At 42.9% G+C, this 19,459-nt stretch overlaps 1 protein-coding gene across 1 annotated transcript in view; it reads right to left on the bottom strand.

The window, feature by feature from the left end:
- LOC118368556 (WD repeat-containing protein 43-like) overlaps positions 1-19,459 on the bottom strand; it is a 48,600-nt gene that overhangs the window by 24,247 nt on the left and 4,894 nt on the right. Inside the window, exons 5-10 of the mRNA XM_035752749.2 lie at positions 16,686-16,804; positions 12,447-12,549; positions 11,972-12,036; positions 4,251-4,410; positions 2,413-2,499; positions 1,567-1,689 (exon numbers count right to left, since the gene is read on the bottom strand). Coding sequence (XP_035608642.1) covers positions 1,567-1,689; positions 2,413-2,499; positions 4,251-4,410; positions 11,972-12,036; positions 12,447-12,549; positions 16,686-16,804 — 657 coding nt within the window. The remainder of the gene's footprint in view (positions 1-1,566; positions 1,690-2,412; positions 2,500-4,250; positions 4,411-11,971; positions 12,037-12,446; positions 12,550-16,685; positions 16,805-19,459) is intronic.

Raw genomic sequence — 19,459 nt, 5'->3', positions numbered from 1 at the left:
AATAGGCCTATATGCTAACAGACCATTGCCATTCACTTTAAACTGGACTGTGTTCAGAATGAGCGGTCACAAGTAGATGGGCTTCTTGGAGATCAGTGAAGAGCTGTAATGTAGCCACATGTGCACATTTGTTCATATCCTTTGCTAGTTAGTGAGTTATTAGTCCAGTTATAGATGCTTAATAATCAGAAATGAGACGTGATTGCTTACTACAAAAAGACATTTGAAAAGAGTCGGGTAAAGAGCTGTCTAAGGGGCAGTATTGTATTTTGAATAAGCTAAGTAGCCAATAGGCAAAGGATAGAACAACTTGTCTGATTCTCAGTAATAACATTGAGGGAATACATTTAATTTCTAGCAAAAACCATATTTGTTGTCACCTTGTCTGAAGGACAAGTGGATAAACAGGTTAATGTCAAGCACTGCAGCATATTTTTTTATTATCTTATGGAATGTAGGCCTACATTGAACACCACACATTGGCTGCTACTGTAGACTCAATGATATAACATTTTAACATGGAAATAGCCACTCATATGATCAAATTGCAACAAAAGCATACTTGACCACTGTCTGAAACTAACTTAAAGTGGGTACAGCCTCAGTGTTCATAGTAAATGTGCGCTGGAAGGTAGAAATTTCACAACGTTCAAGTTTGTGCACAGCAGAAGTGAAATTTGTCCAGTGCCCAATTTTTCTTTGAGGGTACATTGCTTGCAACGCCAGGATAGTGGGTTTGATTCCTAGGAACACATTCACAAGTTGTATGCACACATCTAAGTTTTGGTTAAGAGTCTGCTAATGATATATTATTTAAACATTTTGCTGAGTGAAATGCCGTCAGATCATCGCTTATAATCTAATCTCTCGTGGACAGATGCACCTAATATAACTTATCGTAGCGTCTGTCAGACTCAGGGATGCGACAACTAACGATAAACTTTGTTCTGGTGCGCAGAATGTCACTGATCAAACTACGATTTTGCAAGTGTTTATCTTTTAAAATTTCAGGGACATTTGGCAGATTGACAAGAGAGGAACTACCGCTCTGCTTAAGCAACTTACTTTGCCTATGCCGTTTATTGTATTTTAGTTTGCATTTCCATTTTTTTTGTGTGTGTGTGTTACTCACAATTCAGCATGTGGACGACATTTGTACAATATTCAGTAAAAATAAATATGCAAATAAACATTCTCCTTATTCTACCATCTTCTCTAACAGTCTGCCCCCAGAACTAAGTCGTGCATCTGGGGCGACAGGTTGCCTAGTGGTTAGAGCATTGGGCCAGTAACCGAAAGGTTGCTAGATCGAATCCCCATGCTGACATGGTAAAAGTCTGCCATTCTGCCCTTTAACAAGGCAGTTAATCCACTGTTCCTAGGCAGTCACAGTAAAAGAAGAATTTGTTCTTAACTGACTAGCTTAGTTAAAAAAATAAAATTAAAAAATGAAATCTGCCAAAACTAGACAACTCATGTTCTGGGTTTCCAAGACAAATCTTCAAAAAGTAAAGGTTTTTATTGCAATCGCCAACAGAGAAGGGCAGGTTGACATGGTCAACATACCTCTTTGGTGTCTGTGCCCTTTTTCCTCTTCTCAGATCCCAAAGTTGCTTTGACCGGCGCTTGGTGACCGGGAAGACCAGGGACAAGAACTTTGCTCTTGGCGTTAACTACTGGGGTTTTCACCTGAAAGACAAGAGCATGTATATTGAACAAAAATAAACAGAGCAACACTCAACAATTTAAGATTTTACTGACTTACAATTAATTTAAGGAAATAGGTCAATTTGAAATAAATGTATTAAGCACTTATCTATGGATTTCACATGACTGGGAATATTTGTCATACCTTCTAAAAATTAAAGTTAGTTTATTTAGCGAGGTTGTGGATTAGAAAATCAGCCAGTATCTATTGTGATCATTTGTCAAGGGAATCCCTGTGCATTCAAATTGCAATTGGTAAAATGCAATTGTGTTCGTTGCCTGTAGCTTAATTAAGCCCACCACAGTAATGGGGCACTCAGCAAACTGCCCGCCCACACGACGCCATACACGTGGTCCGCGGTTGTGAAGCCGGTTCGACATACTGTCAAATTCTCTAATAGGATGGAGGTGGCTTATGGTAGAGAAATTAACAATACATTCTCTGGAAAGAGGTCTGGTGGATATTCCTGCAGTCAGCATGCCAGTTGCACGCTCCCTCAAAACTTCAGACTTCTGTGGCATTGTGAAAAAACTGCACATTTTAAAGAGGCCTATTACCCCAAGCACAAGATGCACTTGTGTAATGATCATGCAGTTTAGCTGGATTATCGTGAAAAACACTATACATGTTGCATTTATACCAGAAACGAGCCCATGCCATTTAGACCAGACTAAAAGGCAGAAATGGCATCAACAGGGCATTACCTTGGAAACAGTCGTTTCCATGGCGATGGTGAGGGTGGTGTGGACATTGCGGGTTAGGCAGACGTGTCTCTCTGCTGTGTTCACATCCTATATGGGGGACAAGGGAAGGAACAAAATGTCAGTAACTGTATAAACATGTGTAAACATACTTTTTCCACAGTTCAATTACAGCCTTATTCTAAAAGGGATAATATTGTTTTCTTACTCAATCAACACAATAGCCCATAATGAGTGAACAGGTTTAGATTATTATTAAATGTTTTAAACAGAAATTACATTTACATTAGTATTCAGACCCTTTACTCAGTACTTTGAAGCACCTTTGGCTACGATTACAGCCTCGAGTCCTCTTGGGTATGATGCTACAAGCTTGGCACATCTGTATTTGGGGAGTTTCTTCCATTCCTATCTGCAGATCCTCGCAAGCTGTCAGGTTGGATGGGGAGAGCTGCTGCACAGCTATTTTCAGGTCTCTCCAGAGATGTTCGATTGGGTTCAAGCCCTGGCTCTGGCTGGGCCACGCAAGGACACTTCTGGAGCAAGTTCTCATCAAGGATCTATGTACTTTCCTCAATTCTGACAAGTCTCCCAGTATCTGCCACTGACAAACAACCCCACAGCATGCTGCCTTCATCAAACCAGAGGATGTTTCTCATGGTCTGACTGTCTTGAGATACCCTTTGGCAAACGCCAAGTGGGCTGTCATGTGGCTTTTACTGAAGAGTGGCTTCCATCTGGCCACGCTACCATTAAAGGCCTGATGGGTAGAGTGCTGCAGAGATGGTTGTCCATCTGGAAGGTTCTCCCATCTCCACAGAGGAACTCTGACCATTGGGTTCTTGGTCTTCCCAGATTGCTCAGTTCGGCTGGGTGGCCAGCTCCAGGAAGGGTCTTGGAATGGAGGCAACTGTGTTCTTGTGGAACTTCAATGCTGCAGAAATGTTTTGGTACCCTTCCAAATCTGTGCCTCCACACAATCCTGTCTGAGCTCTACGACAATTCATTCGACATGGCTTGGTGTTTGCTCTAAAATGCACTGTCAACTGTGGCACCTTCTATAGACAGGTGTGTGCCTTTACAAATCATGTCCAATCAATTGAATTTACCACAGGTGGACTCCAATCAAGTTGTGGAAACATCTTAAGGATGATAAATGGAATCAGGATGCATCGGAGCACAATTTCAAGTCTCATAGTAGAGGGTATGAATACTTATGTAAATAAGGTATATTTTTTGTATTAAAAATGTGTGTAGATTATTTTTTTTTGTATCCATTTTAGAATACGGTTGAAATGTAACAAAAGGTGACAAGTGTCAAGGTGACTAAATACTTCCCGAATGCACCGAACAATAAAAATGTGTATTTTATCTTCTGTGCTAAAAATAATTTCTTGACTGGGTGAGGCACAGGACAGCATGTGCCATTAGCAAGGGAGCATGGTGTCTGACTGATTTACTGACAGATTAACGCAGGCAACATGTTTGCTGAACAGTCCATCAATCTGGTAGCAATTCATCCCAGTCCATATTTTCTTTTGCATTCACCCCCCCCCCGAATGTTCACATTTTCTAACTGGGTAGAAAGTAGTGTTCTGCTGAAACCAACGCAGAAACCAAAGTGAGACCAGGTCAAAGTGAGACCTGTACATTGACGAGCCACGGCACAAACGACATTCAAGTCAGGAATAGTGCTCGCCTATTATCAGCCTAGACTTAATAAATAAAGACAATCCTTTATTAGCTACCTGCACTACAACCTTCAGCTGTAAACGTCTACTTGACGGGTTACAGTTGATTGTTGGAGAAAACACTATTCAATTGAACTGTGCACCACTCACCAATCTCTCCATGACTGGCTGCAGGTAGCTGCCATAGGCAAGCAGGAGGCTGCGTGTGTCCGCGGTGAGGGCCACGGCCAACAGAGGAACGGGCACGGGGATGTCCTCAAGCCCAGACATCTGGACTGTACAGGAGGGGGACAGCGGCTTCTTACAAGGCCTACATAAAAGTAAAGGTGGAGAAGGGCATTTCAAATAAACAGGGTCTTGTAAGTAGGGCACAAAAAAACACGGTTTCTTATTGGACAAGTTCAGATGAGCCCCTCCCCTTTCATGCCTACTGAACACGACCTAGGTATCGGAAGTGTACCAGTGTTTTCCCACTAGCCAGCTATACAGTCTATTAAAGAAATTGTGGTCAACCGGGTACCTATTCCACGTAAATTAAGCAGGCTAGTTTGCAATTCGCTAGTCAGATAAGTCTGCCGAGCCCTTTCCAGCTAGAATGAACCTGCTGCCTCAGTTTGTATGATGGCAATTTGCATAACTGAACCCCCCCCAAAAAAATATTGACTGCATTTCAGCCCTGCCACAGAAGGACCAGCTAACATGTCAGTGATTCTCTCATTAACACAGGCGTGTGTGTTGACAAGGACAGGGCTGGAGATGCTGATTGTCATGCTGATTGAGTTCAAATAACCGACTGGAAGCTTCAAAAGGAGGGTGGTGCTTGGAAACATTGTTCTTCCTCTGTCAATCATGGTCACTGGCAAGGAAACTCATGCAGTCATCATTGCTTTGCAGAAAAAGGGCTTCATAGGCAAGGATATTGCTGCCAGTAAGATTGCACCTAAATCAACCATTTATCGGATCATCAAAAACTTCAAGGAGAGCGGTTCAGATGTTGTGAAGGCTTCAGGTCGCCCAAGAAAGTCCAGCAATCGCCAGTACCATCTCCTAAAGTTGATTCAGCTGCGGGATCTGGGCACCACCAGTACAGAGCTTGCTCAGGAATGGCAGCAGGCAGGTTGAGTGCATCTGCACACACAATGATGTGAGGAATTTGGAGGATGGCCTGGTGTTAAGGGCAGCAAAGAAGCCACTTCTCTCCAGGAAAAACATCAGGGACAAACTGATATTCTGCAAAAGGTACTGGGATTGGACTGTTGAGGACTGGGATGAAGTCATTTTCTCTGATGAATCCCCTTTCCGATTGTTTGGTGCATCCGGAAAAAAGCTTGTGCGGAGAAGACAAGGTGACCACAACCATCAGTCCTGTGGCATGCCAACAGTAAAGCATCCTGAGACCATTCTTGTGTAGGGTTGCTTCTCAGCCAAGGGGTTGGGCTCACTCACAATTTTGCCTGAGAACACAGCCATGAATAAAGAATGTTACCAACACATCCTCCGAGAGAAACTTCTTCCAACCATCCAGGAACAGTTTGGTGATGAACGATGCCTTTTCCAGCATGGGTGGAGCACCTTGCCATAAGGCAAAAGTGAGAACTAAGTGGCTCGGGGAACAAAACATCGATATTTTGGGTCCATGGCCAGGAAACTCCCCAGACCTTAATCCCATTGGGAAATTGTGGTCAATCCTCAAGAGGCGGGTGGACAAAATCTAACAAATGCGCAATGATAGCATGGCTATATAAATGAGGTGCCCGTGGGCCTCCAGAGTGGTGCAGTGGTCTAAGAAACTGCATCGAGGTGAAGGCTGTGCCACACTTTTTGCTAATTTATTACAAATTTTAAAATATATATATATAATATATATACTTATGTAAATAAGTTATCAGCACCTTTGCTATGAGATTCAAAATTGAGCTCAGGTGCATCCTGTTTCCATTGATCATCCTTGAGTTGTTTCTTCAACTTGATTAGAGTCCACCTGTGGTAAATTCAATTGATTGGACATGATTTGGAAAGGCACACACCTGTCTATATAAAGGTCCCACAGTTGACAGTGCAAGCCAGAGCAAAAACTAAGCCATGAGATAGAAGGAATTGTCCGTAGAGCTCCGAGACAGGATTGTGTTGTGCCACAGATCTAGGGAAGGGTATCAAAACATTCCTTCAGCTTTGATGGTATCTAACAGTCGCCATTATTAAATTGGAAGAACTTTGGAGCCACCAAGACTTCTTAGGGCTGGTAACTCGGCCAAACGGTGGCCCGTTCCTGTAGGTTCATGCTCTACAACATCCGCAGAGTACGACCCTGCCTCACACAGGAAGCGGCGCAGGTCCTAATCCAGGCACTTGTCATCTCCCGTCTGGATTACTGCAACTCGCTGTTGGCTGGGCTCCCTGCCTGTGCCATTAAACCCCTACAACTCATCCAGAACGCCGCAGCCCGTCTGGTGTTCAACCTTCCCAAGTTCTCTCACGTCACCCCGCTCCTCCGCTCTCTCCACTGGCTTCCAGTTGAAGCTCGCATCCGCTACAAGACCATGGTGCTTGCCTACGGAGCTGTGAGGGGAACGGCACCTCAGTACCTCCAGGCTCTGATCAGGCCCTACACCCAAACAAGGGCACTGCGTTCTTCCACCTCTGGCCTGCTCGCCTCCCTACCACCGAGGAAGTACAGTTCCCGCTCAGCCCAGTCAAAACTGTTCGCTGCTCTGGCTCCCCAATGGTGGAACACACTCCCTCACGACGCCAGGACAGCGGAATCAATCACCACCTTCCGGAGACACCTGAAACCCCACCTCTTTAAGGAATACCTAGGATAGGATAAAGTAATCCTTCTCACCCCCCTTAAAAGATTTAGATGCACTATTGTAAAGTGGCTGTTCCACTGGATGTCATAAGGTGAATGCACCAATTTGTAAGTCGCTCTGGATAAGAGCGTCTGCTAAATGACTTAAATGTAATGTAAATGTAAACTGAGCAATCGTGGGAGAAGGGCCTTGGTGAGGGAGGTGACCAAGAACCCAATGGTCACATTGACAGAGTTCCTCTGGAGATGGGAGAACATTCCAGAATGACAACCATCTCTGCAGAACTCCACCAATCAGACCTTTATGGTCGTGGCCAGACAGAAGCTACTCGTCAGTAAAAGGCACTAAAGGACTGATCAAGAAACGAGATCCTCTGGTCTGATGAAATCAAGATTGAACTCTTTGGCCTGAATATCAAGCTTCACGTCTGGAGGAAAACTGGCACCACCCCTACAGTGAAGCATGGTGGTTGCAGCATCAAGCTGTGGGGATGTTTCTCAGTGGCAGGGACTGGATAGACTGGTCAGAATTGACAAAGTGGCCCAGCCAGAGCCCGGACATGAACCCAATCGACAATCTCTGAAAATAGCTGTGCAGCAACGCTCCCCATCCAACCTGACAGAGCATGAGGATCTGCAGAGAAGAATGGGAGAAACTCCCTAAAATACAGGTGTGCCAAGCTTGTAGCGTCCTACCAAAAAAAGACTTGAGGCTATAATCGCTGCCAAAGTATTTGCTTTGCCATTATGGGGTGCGGCATAGTCAAAAAGAGAGTGCAAAAAGGGTCACTGCAGTCCTCAGCCATTTAGCAGCCTTCTGGCTTGGGGGGGTAGAAGCTGTTCAGGAGCCTTTTGGTCCCAGACTTCGTGCTCCGGTAGCATTTTGCCATATGGGTGGCTGGACTCTTCCTGACACCACATGGTAGAGAGGTCCTGGATGGCAGGGAGCTTGGCCCCAGTGATGTACAGAGCCGTACACTACTCTGTAGAGCACATATGTCAGAGTCAAGGCCCGCGGGCCACATCCGGCCCGCGAGAAGGTTTTTACGGCCCCTGGGATGATCTTGATTTATTATTAGAACCGGCCCGCAGACCGCAGCAAGCCGGCAGCCCGCAGATCTTTACACGCACCAATACTACATTTCCCACAATGCAACGGTGACGCACCGAGCAGTAGGCTGCTTCATTTCAATATTTATTGGCACAGCAGTTGTCAGCATCACAGTAAAATTAACTTTCAGATACCCATCAAAAATGGCAAAACGGAAGGTGGACACTGAGAACCGGGGTTTCAAACAAGGTGGGAGTCGGAGTATTTGTTCACGGAGGTAGCTGGAAAACCTGTGTGTCTTCTGTGTGGAGAAAGTGTGGCGGTACTGAAAGAGTATAATCTGAGACGACATTATGAAACGAAACACGCGGACAAAAACAAGAATATGGACATGGAACAAAGGCTACAAAAGGCAGAGGAATTAAAACGAGGCCTCAAATCTCGACAGGCTCTGTTCAAAAAGCCAAATCACAAGGCCAGGCTGCTGTCAAGGCCAGTTTTATTTTGGCAGAAGAGATCGCTAAATCAGCCCGGCCATTTACGGAGGGGATTTCATCAAAAACTGCATGATTAAAGTTTGTGACGAAGTTTGCCCAGAAAAAAGGCAACTCTTTTTAAATGTGAGTCTGAGCAGAAACACCATTGCCGGAGAGTAGACCAGTTGTCCATCAATCTAAAAGAGCAGCTTGTGAAAAAGGGAAAAGATTTCATTGCATATTCCTTGGCTGTGGATGAGAGCACCGACATTTCTGACATTGCCCAGTTGTCAATTTTCATCCGCGGAGTGGACTCCAGCCTAAGCGTGACAGAGGAGTTTTTGGCTTTACGTCCTATGCATGGCACAACTACGGGGCATGATTTGTATGAAGAGGTGTCAAGATGTGTAAATGAGATGGAGCTGCCTTGGGAAAAACTCGTGGGTTTGACAACCGACGGAGCACCTGCGATGTGTGGACACAGGAGCGGACTGGTGGCGAAGATACGGGAAAAGATGCAAGAGGAAAACGCGACAGGTGAGCTGACAGCTTATCATTGTATCATACACCAGGAAGCGTTGTGCGGTAAAGCCTTGAAAATGGAGCATGTAATGAGCATCATCACGCGCACAGTTAACTTTATCAGAGCCAAAGGTTTGAATCACCGCCAGTTCAAGGCATTTCTGACGGAGTTAGAAACGGAGCATGGTGATTTGCCTTATCACACAGAGGTGCGATGGCTAAGCCAGGGAAAGGTGCTTCAAAGATGCACGTGAGGAGATTTGTCTGTTCTTGGACAGCAAAGGGAAAGACACAACACAACTCCGAGACGAAATGTTTCTGTGTGAAATGGCTTTTCTGTGTGACATTACGAGTCATCTGAATGCAATGAACTTGCAGCTGCAGGGTCGGGATCGTGTCATCTCTGATATGTACAGTACAGTGAAGGCATTTAAAACCAAACTGACTCTGTGGGAGACGCAGATGCGGAAAGAAAATTTGAGCCACTTTCCCAGCTGCCAGACCATGAAAGAAGCTCTCTACCAGTGCGTTCCCGAGCGCACAGTTGGCTGATAAAATAGGTATGCTTGCCGCTGACTTTCGACGCCGATTTGCTGACTTTGAAGCACAAAAAGCAGGTTGGAACTGCTCGGTAACCCATTTGCTGTTGACGTGGAAAGCTCACCACCAAACCTCCAAATGGAGTTGATTGACCTCCAATGCAATGATGCACTGAGGGCAAAATATGCGGCAGTGGGTGCTGCGGAGTTCGCCCGTTTCCTCCCGACACAATGCCCCAGCTGCGCATCCAGGCTGCTCAAACGTTGTCCATGTTTGGCAGCACATACCTGTGTGAACAACTGTTTTCTTTGATGAACTTGAACAAAACATCACACAGAAGTCGACTTACTGCTGAACACCTCCACTCAATTCTGAGGATTTCCTCAGCTCAGAGCCTTACCCCGAACATTGATGAACTTGTGGAAAAGATGGGACACCACCAAGTATCACCCTCAACCTCAAACAAGTGAACATTACTGTGCAATCACATATTTAGAGTTTTTACTCAGTTCAAGTTTAAAAGTTAAAGTTTAATATTTGTTTTCACTGCATGTTACTTCTCCTTAAACAAAGTGTTGTTTTTGATTAATAGATTTTTGCACTTTATTTTATTGTATTTCAATCCAATTATATTTTAAAAATATTTCAGTTGAGTGGATGATAGAAAATTGCTATTATTGTTTTTTTCTTTGAAGTAAATTTAGCCCACTTTTGCTAAAATAGAAAATATAGGCTACTGATGGTGCCTTGAATACCGGTTTCTTTCATTTAATGTTCATGTTATGGGGATTTTTATATAAAGGAAATTTGTCTTTGTGTCTGTTGAAAATTAAAGATTACTGACAGAGCCATAAGAAAATATTGCTTTATTTGTCTGATCATATTGGAATATATTTGTTAGGTTTTCAGTAGGTTCAATTAGGTTCACTAGACTATATCGTCATTTAAAAATTTTCAATGAACATTCGAACAGTCCGGCCCTCGGCTTGTAGCTAAATTTTTTATTTGGCCCTCCGTCCATTTGACTTTGACACCCCTGCTGTAGAGCCTCTCTAACCTCCCTATAAGCAGTCTCGTTGTTGTTCAGGCCCACCACCACCGTGTTATTGGCAAACATGGTGTTGGGAGTCATGCACAGCCACACAATCGTGGTAGGTGAACGAAGTGCAGGAGGGGATTACGCATGCACCCGAGGGGCCTCATCCCTCCCTCTACAATTGGATCCTGTACTTCCTGATGGGCTGCCGCCAGGTGTTGAGGGTGGGCTACACATCCACCACACTGACCCTCAATACCTAGCGGCAGCCCATCAGGAAGTACAGGATCCAATTGTAGAGGGAGGGATTCATTACCATGCACCTTAGTGATGAGCTTGGAGGGCACATTGGAGTTGAATGCTGAGCTGTAATCAATGATGAGCATTCAGTTTTCCTTTTGTCCAGGTGGGAAAGGGCAGCGTGGAGTGCAATCGAGATTGCATCTGTAGATCTGTTTGGGCGGTATACTAATTGAAGTGGGTCCAGGGTTTCTAGCCTTGAAAACAGTTCGCGTTTTAATGACTTAATTTCGTTTTTTTCCCTTAACCAAACGTGATGAAGAAAACAGAGCGATTTGTCAACACAATATTTTTTGTAAAAACTGAACATTTGCTATCTAACTGAGTCTCCTCATTGAAAACATCTGAAGTTCTTCAAAGGTAAATGATTTTATTTGAATGTTTTTCTGTTTTTTGTGAAAATGTTGCTTGCTGAATGTCAGTCATAATCCTATGCTAGGCATTTGCTCTGTTTAACCACCTGCCAACGTGGCTGGTGAAATATACATTCTTAGCCACCAATGACAAAACCTACCCACATTAGTAGTGTGTTAATTTCAAACCCTGGTTGCTAGTTGAAAATACCAATCTAGCAATAGAATATACCAGAGGCCACCAACATAAAGCTTGTTCGGCAAACATTTTGGGAATCTGGCTGGCTACTTTTTCTATTTGGCTGGCTACTCCATGCGTTTGAGGAAAACACTGGTTTACCATGTAATAATGTGTACCAGCACTATAATTAGAGTAAATAAAATGTCAGCTGTCAGTACTATATAGCAAGCTAACTACTACACCAATTACGCTGTCTAACTACCATGTAACAATTTTATGGTCACTTGATGCCAAAGGATTTTCTTTACCCTACTATGAACATCACTTCTTTCCTGAAATTGGCAATTGTCATACTACTATACGGTCTGTGCCCATAGCAAGACCCAGTCTTTCCCTCATTGAACTTTCTCTCTTTCCCTGCCAGATAATGTATAAGACTGTGCCATTTAAGTACTCCACCTTGCCCAGTGACAGGGGAAAGGTGTGTTGGTATTGACTGCTAAATGGCTGTAAATTAATATGAGGATATGATCCTTGTTGTGCTAGAGGAATAAGAGTCCGCCTTGCACAGTGACAGGAAGGGACAAGGTTTTAGAGACTAACCCGTTCAGAAAGTGCTCAAAGAGATGAAGCTGCCCATCCTTACACACAACCGCCAGCCTCACCGCCTAGGAGAAATAGAAATAGCATTAGGCATGTGTCAGAAGGCCAGTCCCAAATCACCCACCACAACCTTGCCTTAGACCCCAAATGCACACCCACAGTTTCTAAGTAATGTCTTGAACCAAGGTAGGCACTTATCAGTGAATCAAGTTCAGTCAACAGCCCCATTATTATTTTACAGAGGATACGCTCCATCCCCTCAGATCTCAATCTCACGGCCATTAGGTCAGGGCACAGTGTGAGAAGGGAGTAGACGATGACGATTGAGAGAGCAGGGTGGAGAGTGAGCGAGTGATATAGATTAACTTCCACAGCCAGTGCTCCTGGGTCCTTCACTGGGGGACGTTTGGTGAACTGAAACGTGTTAGGTAAAACGGACCCCTATCCTACCTCCAGTGAGGCAAGGTCGACTCACCTCTTCCTTGCTGTTGGAAGTGAAGAGGTCAATGTGCTGGGGGTCGTCCGTCAGGGTGAAGGACACCACCGAGTTCTTGTCATTGCTGTCCTCCTGGACTTGCCTGAGGGGTGGATAGACAGACATGAAGATGAAGCACACACACCAGCCCAAAGAGGAGCAATTTGGCGTTGCTCTTTTCATTTGTAAACTTAACCTTGAGTTCTTAGCAAGTGACCAATACAAATCAATTGACAAACACATTTGTTAATTAGGGATGTAAAAGTTAACATTAACCACTTAAGCCTACCCCTTACTTTTTCAAACATTCTGTTAAAAATCGCACAACATTTCAGCGTCCTGCTACTCATGCCAGGAATGTAGTATATGCATGATTAGTATGTGTGGATAGAAAACACTGGCGTTTCTAAAACGGGTTAAATCACAGCGGTGACTATAACAGAGCGTGTGTTTCATCGAAAAGCGCAAGAAAACCTGAACACCGAAAACTGGGAAAAATGTAAATGCGCCACTTGCATGTATTGTCTATGGGAAAGCAAATTACATGGGGCTGAGATTGCAAGTCCTACAGCTTCCACATGATGTCACCAGTCTTGTCAATTGCCTGGGCTTTGTTTCGTGGTCAAAACAGTAAGAGAGAGCCCATTCCTTCCGGTATCCGACAGGATGTTTGAGAAATTTTCGACCATGATTTGAAGACGTGGAGCTATTGAATACACATCGCCCCGTGATCAATTTGATAGATTATTAACGTTTACTAATACCTAAAGTTGGATTACAAAAGTATTTAAGTGTTTTGTTAAAGTTTGTCGACTTTTTTAATTAAAAAAAATGACGTTGCGTTTTAACACGCTGTTTTTTCCTGGATCACACACTTTTCATAGATTGATATTTAGGGTATATATGGACAGATGTAATCGGAAAAAAAATACCCAACAGTGATGTTTATGGGACATCTAGGAGTGCCAACAAAGAAGCTCTTCGAAGGTAATGAATGTTTTATATTTTATTTCTGCGTTGTGTAGTGCCGGCTATGCTAACTATTTTGTTTACGCCCCCTTCAGGTATTTCGGGGTGTTGCATGTTATCAGATAATAGCTTCTCATGCTTTCGCCGAAAAGCATTTTAAAAATCTGACTCCTTGGCTGGATTCACAACGTGTAGCTTTAATTCAGTACCATGCATGTGTGTTTTAATGAACGTTTGAGTTTTAACAAGTGCTATTAGCATTTAGCGTAGCGCATTTGCATTTCCAGATGGCACGCATGCGTGTCAGGTGGGCTTAAGTTAACAATAGGGAAGAAAATATTCATCTTTTTAATTGTTACCTTTATGGAGTGCACTCAAATTCACAACGGTTTAATAAAAATATCAAATGTCACTGCCTATCCTTGCAGGGGTCACGTTGCTCAAACAGAAAAGGAAAGAAAACGCAGATCTAAAAAGGCTTTAGTGTAAATTATGCTCGGCTTCACTCAGGGTTTGCTCCAAATGATGAATGTAAAAGGTCTAATTCCGTGCTTCAGTTGCACTTCTCCACTTGGAAAAAAGATTTGCTCTCGTCATTGGATCACGAGATTCTGCTCCAGTGCTTTCCAAAATGCAAGATTAACTTCAAGCAAAACATTAGGAAATGTAGCTGGCCCCATTCCTGCTACTATAAACTGTAGAAATATGGCCATGTGTCGTTTTGGCAAAAAAATACCTTGCCTTTTCATTGTACACCTATTTATGTGCAGTTGCTATCCAAATAGTGTAGCACTTTGGTTGTCATCTGATGAAGTACTTTGTCAAATGTGTAGCACTAATGTATTTTGTGTGAATAAAAACTAGTGACATGCCCCTAAACACTATTGAAGCAAAAAATAACACGATTGTTTTTTAGGTCTGCTTTTTGAAAATGCAGATGTCTGAAAGCTAAATGTGACCGCTGACTTATATGTAGCAATTTCAGATTTAAATTTTAGACAAAGCCTCATTAAAAGTAGGCTTATTTCTCCAATTAATACTTCCGCAACTAATCGAATACTAAAGTCCGTTAGGATAACCATTCTCATCCCTAGGCTGAAGTAACATTGTGGCTAAGCTATAGATGTCTAAAGCATGGGGTTGGCCATATGCATGTGGAGGCTACCCTAAGGAGCTAATCAAAAACATCTCAGAATTTGGGATTCAATATCAATACTAGCTTAGTATTATGACACAATACGATAAAGATAACACTAAAAAATTCCATGGTAATATACACTGCACTTAATGTACAAAACATTATGAAAACCTGCTCTTTCAATGACAGACTGACCAGGTGAATCCAGATGCAAGAAACCATACTTGTTGTCACTTGTTAAATACACTTCAAAATCAGTGTAGATAAAGGGGAAGAGACAGGTTAAAGGATTTTAAAGCCTTGAGACAATTTCAGATATGGATTGTGTATGTGTGCCATTCAGAGGGTGAACGGGCAAGACAAAAGTTAAGCACCTTAAATCAACCCAGGCACACCGGGTTGATTTAAGACCTGCAACACTGCTGGGTTTGTCACCCAACCGTTTCTCGTGTGTATCAAGAATAGTCCACCACCCAAAGGACATCCCGACAACTTGACAACTGTGGGAAGCATTGGATTCAACATGGGCCACCGTCCATGTGGAACACATGACATCTTGTAGAGTCCATGCCCCAACAAATTGAGGCTGTTCTGAGGGCAAAGGTGGGGTGAACTCAATATTAGGAAGGTGTTCTTCATGTTTTGTACACTCAGTGTATCAAATATATGGGCAACTGGCCATCTGGAGAGCTAGGCCGCTGTCTAAGAGTCTAAGGCAATGCATCTCAGTGATACAGGCGTCACTACAGACACCCTGGTTTGAATCCAGGCTGTATCACAACCAGCCGTGATGGTGCCGCCCTATAGGGCGCACAATTAGCCCATCGTCGTCCAGGTTTGGCCCGTGTAGCCCATCTTTGTAAAAAATAATTTATTCTTAACTGACTTGTCGAGTTAAATAAGTTATACAAAAAAAAAAATCATTTGAGCAGACTTTTGAACCAGAATTCCTCAAACACACCAGTGTAACCTTAACAATGTCCTAAGAGTGGGTCTAAAAAATAATAATAATAAAGAAGAACTACAAACAGTAACTCTTGGAAGTATTACAAAAACAAATATTTTTTGCTCTGCATGTGTGTGTATATTTGCATAGGGCCTAGCCTATGCCACACCATTTACCACCCAAGGGTCGGAACTCAACACATTCGTAGATTGCAAACCAAATATGATATTGCTAGGTAGCCATACAACAGATCAAAGATAAATCTCATGTCCTACAAAAAAATGTTTCCATTCGCAGGCCTATACAGTGCATTCGGAAAGAATTCAGACCCCTTGACTCTTCCACATTGTTTCATTACAGCCTTATTATAATATGGATTCAATTGTTTTTTGACCCTCAATCTACACACAATAATCCATAAAAGTGAATACCAGTTTAAGCTAAAAATAATACCAAAATACCTTATCTACATAAGTATTCACACCCTTTGCAATGACACTTGAAATTGAGCTCATCCTTTCCATTAAACATCCTTGAGATGTTTCAACAACTTAATTGGAGTCCACATGTTGTAAATTCAATTGATAGGACAGGATTGTGTCAAGACACAGATCTGGGGAAGGATACCAAAACATTTCTGCAGCATCGAAGGTCACCAAGAACACATTGGCCACAACCATTCTTCAAATGGAAGAAGTTTGACTCTTTCTAGAGGTAGGCCACCCAGCCACTGAGCAATAGGGGAAGAAGGGCCTTGGTCAGGGAGATGACAAAGAACCCGATGGTCACAGACAAAGCGCCAGAATTCCTCTGTCTTCCCAACAATTAAACTGAACAAAAATATAAATACAACACTTAATAAAATTGTGAGTTACAGTACAATCAGTCAATTGAAGTAAACTCAATAGGCCCCAATCCATACACCGCTTTTCAAATATTTTAGGCCAAATTTGAGCAGATTCATAGCGATTAAATACAGAAAGTCAAGCAAATATTTGTAACTAATTATTTTTAGATCATTTGACAGCCCTATTCTTTAAAGAATCAGGCTGTCGAGACAAATTACAGGTCTCATTTACAAAGGAGCTCCTTCAAACAAGTCACTTCAAATCACATGGAACACAATAAAACAACCCCTGTGTATAATGGATCTACTGAGGAAAGCATTATGGCGGTCCGTTCTCACCACACGCTGATGAGCCTGTCTTGGGCCGCCCCGGACAGGAAGTAGAGGCCATTGCTGTCCGGGGGACGCGTGGTGGCGAAGCGCAGGTTCGTCACAGCTGTGGAGTGACCTGTGAACTTCTGATGAAAACAAGTGGGAGTTAGACATCTTAAAGACAGGGGGGCATTTGAATAATATCCTCCTCCTTGAGGTAATCACTGTTCTGGAACGTGTTCATTAGGACACAACAGAAAATGTTCTGCAACGAAGAGGCTTTCTTATCGGCCAAGTCCAGGTACTACCTCTGCATTTCTGTTTTGTTACCTACTGAACACGACCCAAATCGGACACTGCTGGAACAGTACTAGGGCGGTAACACTCCCACAATTTGTCAACCAAGACTTCAGTTCTTTCGGCCAATCGGTAGGTTGAAATTTTAAAACATGTATTTTTCAACCTGTTTGAATAAAAAACAACTCTATGTAGGCTACTGAGGTTGTATGATGCTTTAAGCACTGCAAATCAAAGTGACAAATTAATCAAGAAGGAGCCTGAGATCAATATAACCTAACCCAGAAGAAAAACAATGTGCTCCCGACCCAAACCTCCTCCCGCTGCTGGTCTTAGCACACTGCCATTACGCTCTTGAAGTTGCCGGTAATTGGTTATAGCAGCAGTCCGCAACCTTGTCCATTCGGAATGCCAAGACATCTTACCATTTATACTGATCTGCGTGCCAGCACGAGGAACAATTATATATATATATATATATCTATTTATTATCTCAAAATCAATTTCATATGGTTAATACATTCTAAATTAAAATGATAGTTATTTTTTAAAATAAAACTATTGCCAATATGTAAAAATAGCCTACATGAAAAGTCAACAAATAACACCAGTCTGCAGGTAAAAAAAAATAAAAATAATCCAGACAAAAATATCCCACAAATCACATTGCCCACACAAGGCCTGTCTGCAAGGAACTTGAAACATTGTATTTGCACAAGGGATAAGTAACCACGTAAGCCTATTTTGACGTTTCCACCGGATCAGAGTATGACATCTTTTGGAGGTGTTGGGTCATTGTCCTGTTGAAAAACAAATGATAGGATGGCGTATCGCTGCAGAATGCTGTGGTTGCCGTGCTGGTTAAACGTGACTTGAATTCTAAATAAATCACTGACTGTCACCACAAAGCACTCCCACACATTATAGTGTCACCTGCCAAGCACCCCCACCCCACCTCCTCCACGCTTCACGGTGGAAACCACATATACGGAGATCATCTTTTCACCTATAGAGTCTCAAAGACAGCGGTTGGAACCAAACACATTTTTACATTTCTCCACCTGTCTAAAATCCATTGCTCGTGTTTCTTGGCCCAAGCAAGTCATCTTATTGGTGTCCTTTAATGGTCTCTTTGCAGTAATTTGACCGTGAAGGCCTGATTCACAGTCTCCTCTGAACAGTTGATGTTGAGATGTGTCTGTTACATGAACTCTGTGAAGCATTTATTTCTTCTGCCATTTCTACGGCTGGTAACTCAATGAACTTATCCTCTGCAGCAGATATAACTTTGGGTTTTCCTTTCCTGTGGCGGTCCTCTTGAGAGCCCATCTCATCATAGCGCTTGATGGTTTCAGCAACTGCACATGAAGATTAATTTAAAAGTTATTGACATTTTCCAGATTGACAGCTTCATGTCTTAAAGTAACGGACTAGCATTTATTTATGTTTGCTTATTTGTGTTCTTGCCATAATATGGACTTTGTAACCAAAAAGCATACTTACATTTCAAAACAATCTTTATTTAATTACTGCAGTAATGGAGCTTGTCAACAAACCACCCGTAAGTGATTTGTTGAGACCCCAACGACAAGAGAAACCATGGCCTTTTATAACAAAGACACACCCCCTTCAGTCTACATGACAGATGTATGGAATGGGTAACAGGGTTAGGATTTGTATATTACTATCTGCTGTGAATTGTTAAGAATCTGCTGTACAAACGGTCCTTATTGTGTAGAGACTAGGTCTACCCCCAGAATCATCTCTTCCTGGCACCCAGAGAAAATTTAACTTAAATGTAACTTAAGGCACACCTGTAAATTGAAATGTAGTCCAGGTGACTACCTCATGAAGCTGGTTTGAAATTCATTCAGATTTGCTTTACACTTTTGTTTACTAAATGATCCCATGTGTTATTTCATGGCTGTGATGTCTTCACTATTATTAAACAATGTAGTAAACAACAAAAATAAAGAAAAAACCCTGGAATGGGTACTGTAACTATTAAGGTCCGTCATGGTCTGGAGTGGTGTGTCACAGCGTCATCGGACTGGGCTTGTCGTCATTGCAGGCAATCTCAACGCTGTGTGTTACAGGGAAGACATCCTCTTCCCTCATATGGTATCCTTCATCCTGACATGACAATGCCACCAGCCATACTGCTCATTTGTGATTTCCTGCAAGACAGGAAGGTCGGTGTTCTGCCATGGCCAGCGAAGAGCCCAGATCTCAATCTCATTGAGCAGGTCTGGGATCTGTTGGATCGGAGGTTGAGGGCTATGGCCATTCCCCCCAGAAACTTGCCTTGGTGGAAGAGTGGGGTAACAGTTCACACTGGTATATGTGGTGCAGTCCATGAGGAAGAGATGCACCTGTTACTTTTGACCCCCTCTGTTCAGGGACACATGGAACTTGTTCAGTTTGTCTCAGTTGTTGAATCTTGTGTTCATATGAATATTTACACTTTTGCTGAAAACAAAGTTGACAGGGAGGACGTTTCTTTT

Source organism: Oncorhynchus keta, chromosome 35 (assembly GCF_023373465.1).
Source record: "Oncorhynchus keta strain PuntledgeMale-10-30-2019 chromosome 35, Oket_V2, whole genome shotgun sequence".
NCBI classification, from domain to species: Eukaryota; Metazoa; Chordata; class Actinopteri; order Salmoniformes; family Salmonidae; genus Oncorhynchus; species Oncorhynchus keta.
Note: the sequence above shows the minus strand (reverse complement) of the source record. Positions and strands in the feature narration are given on the sequence as shown.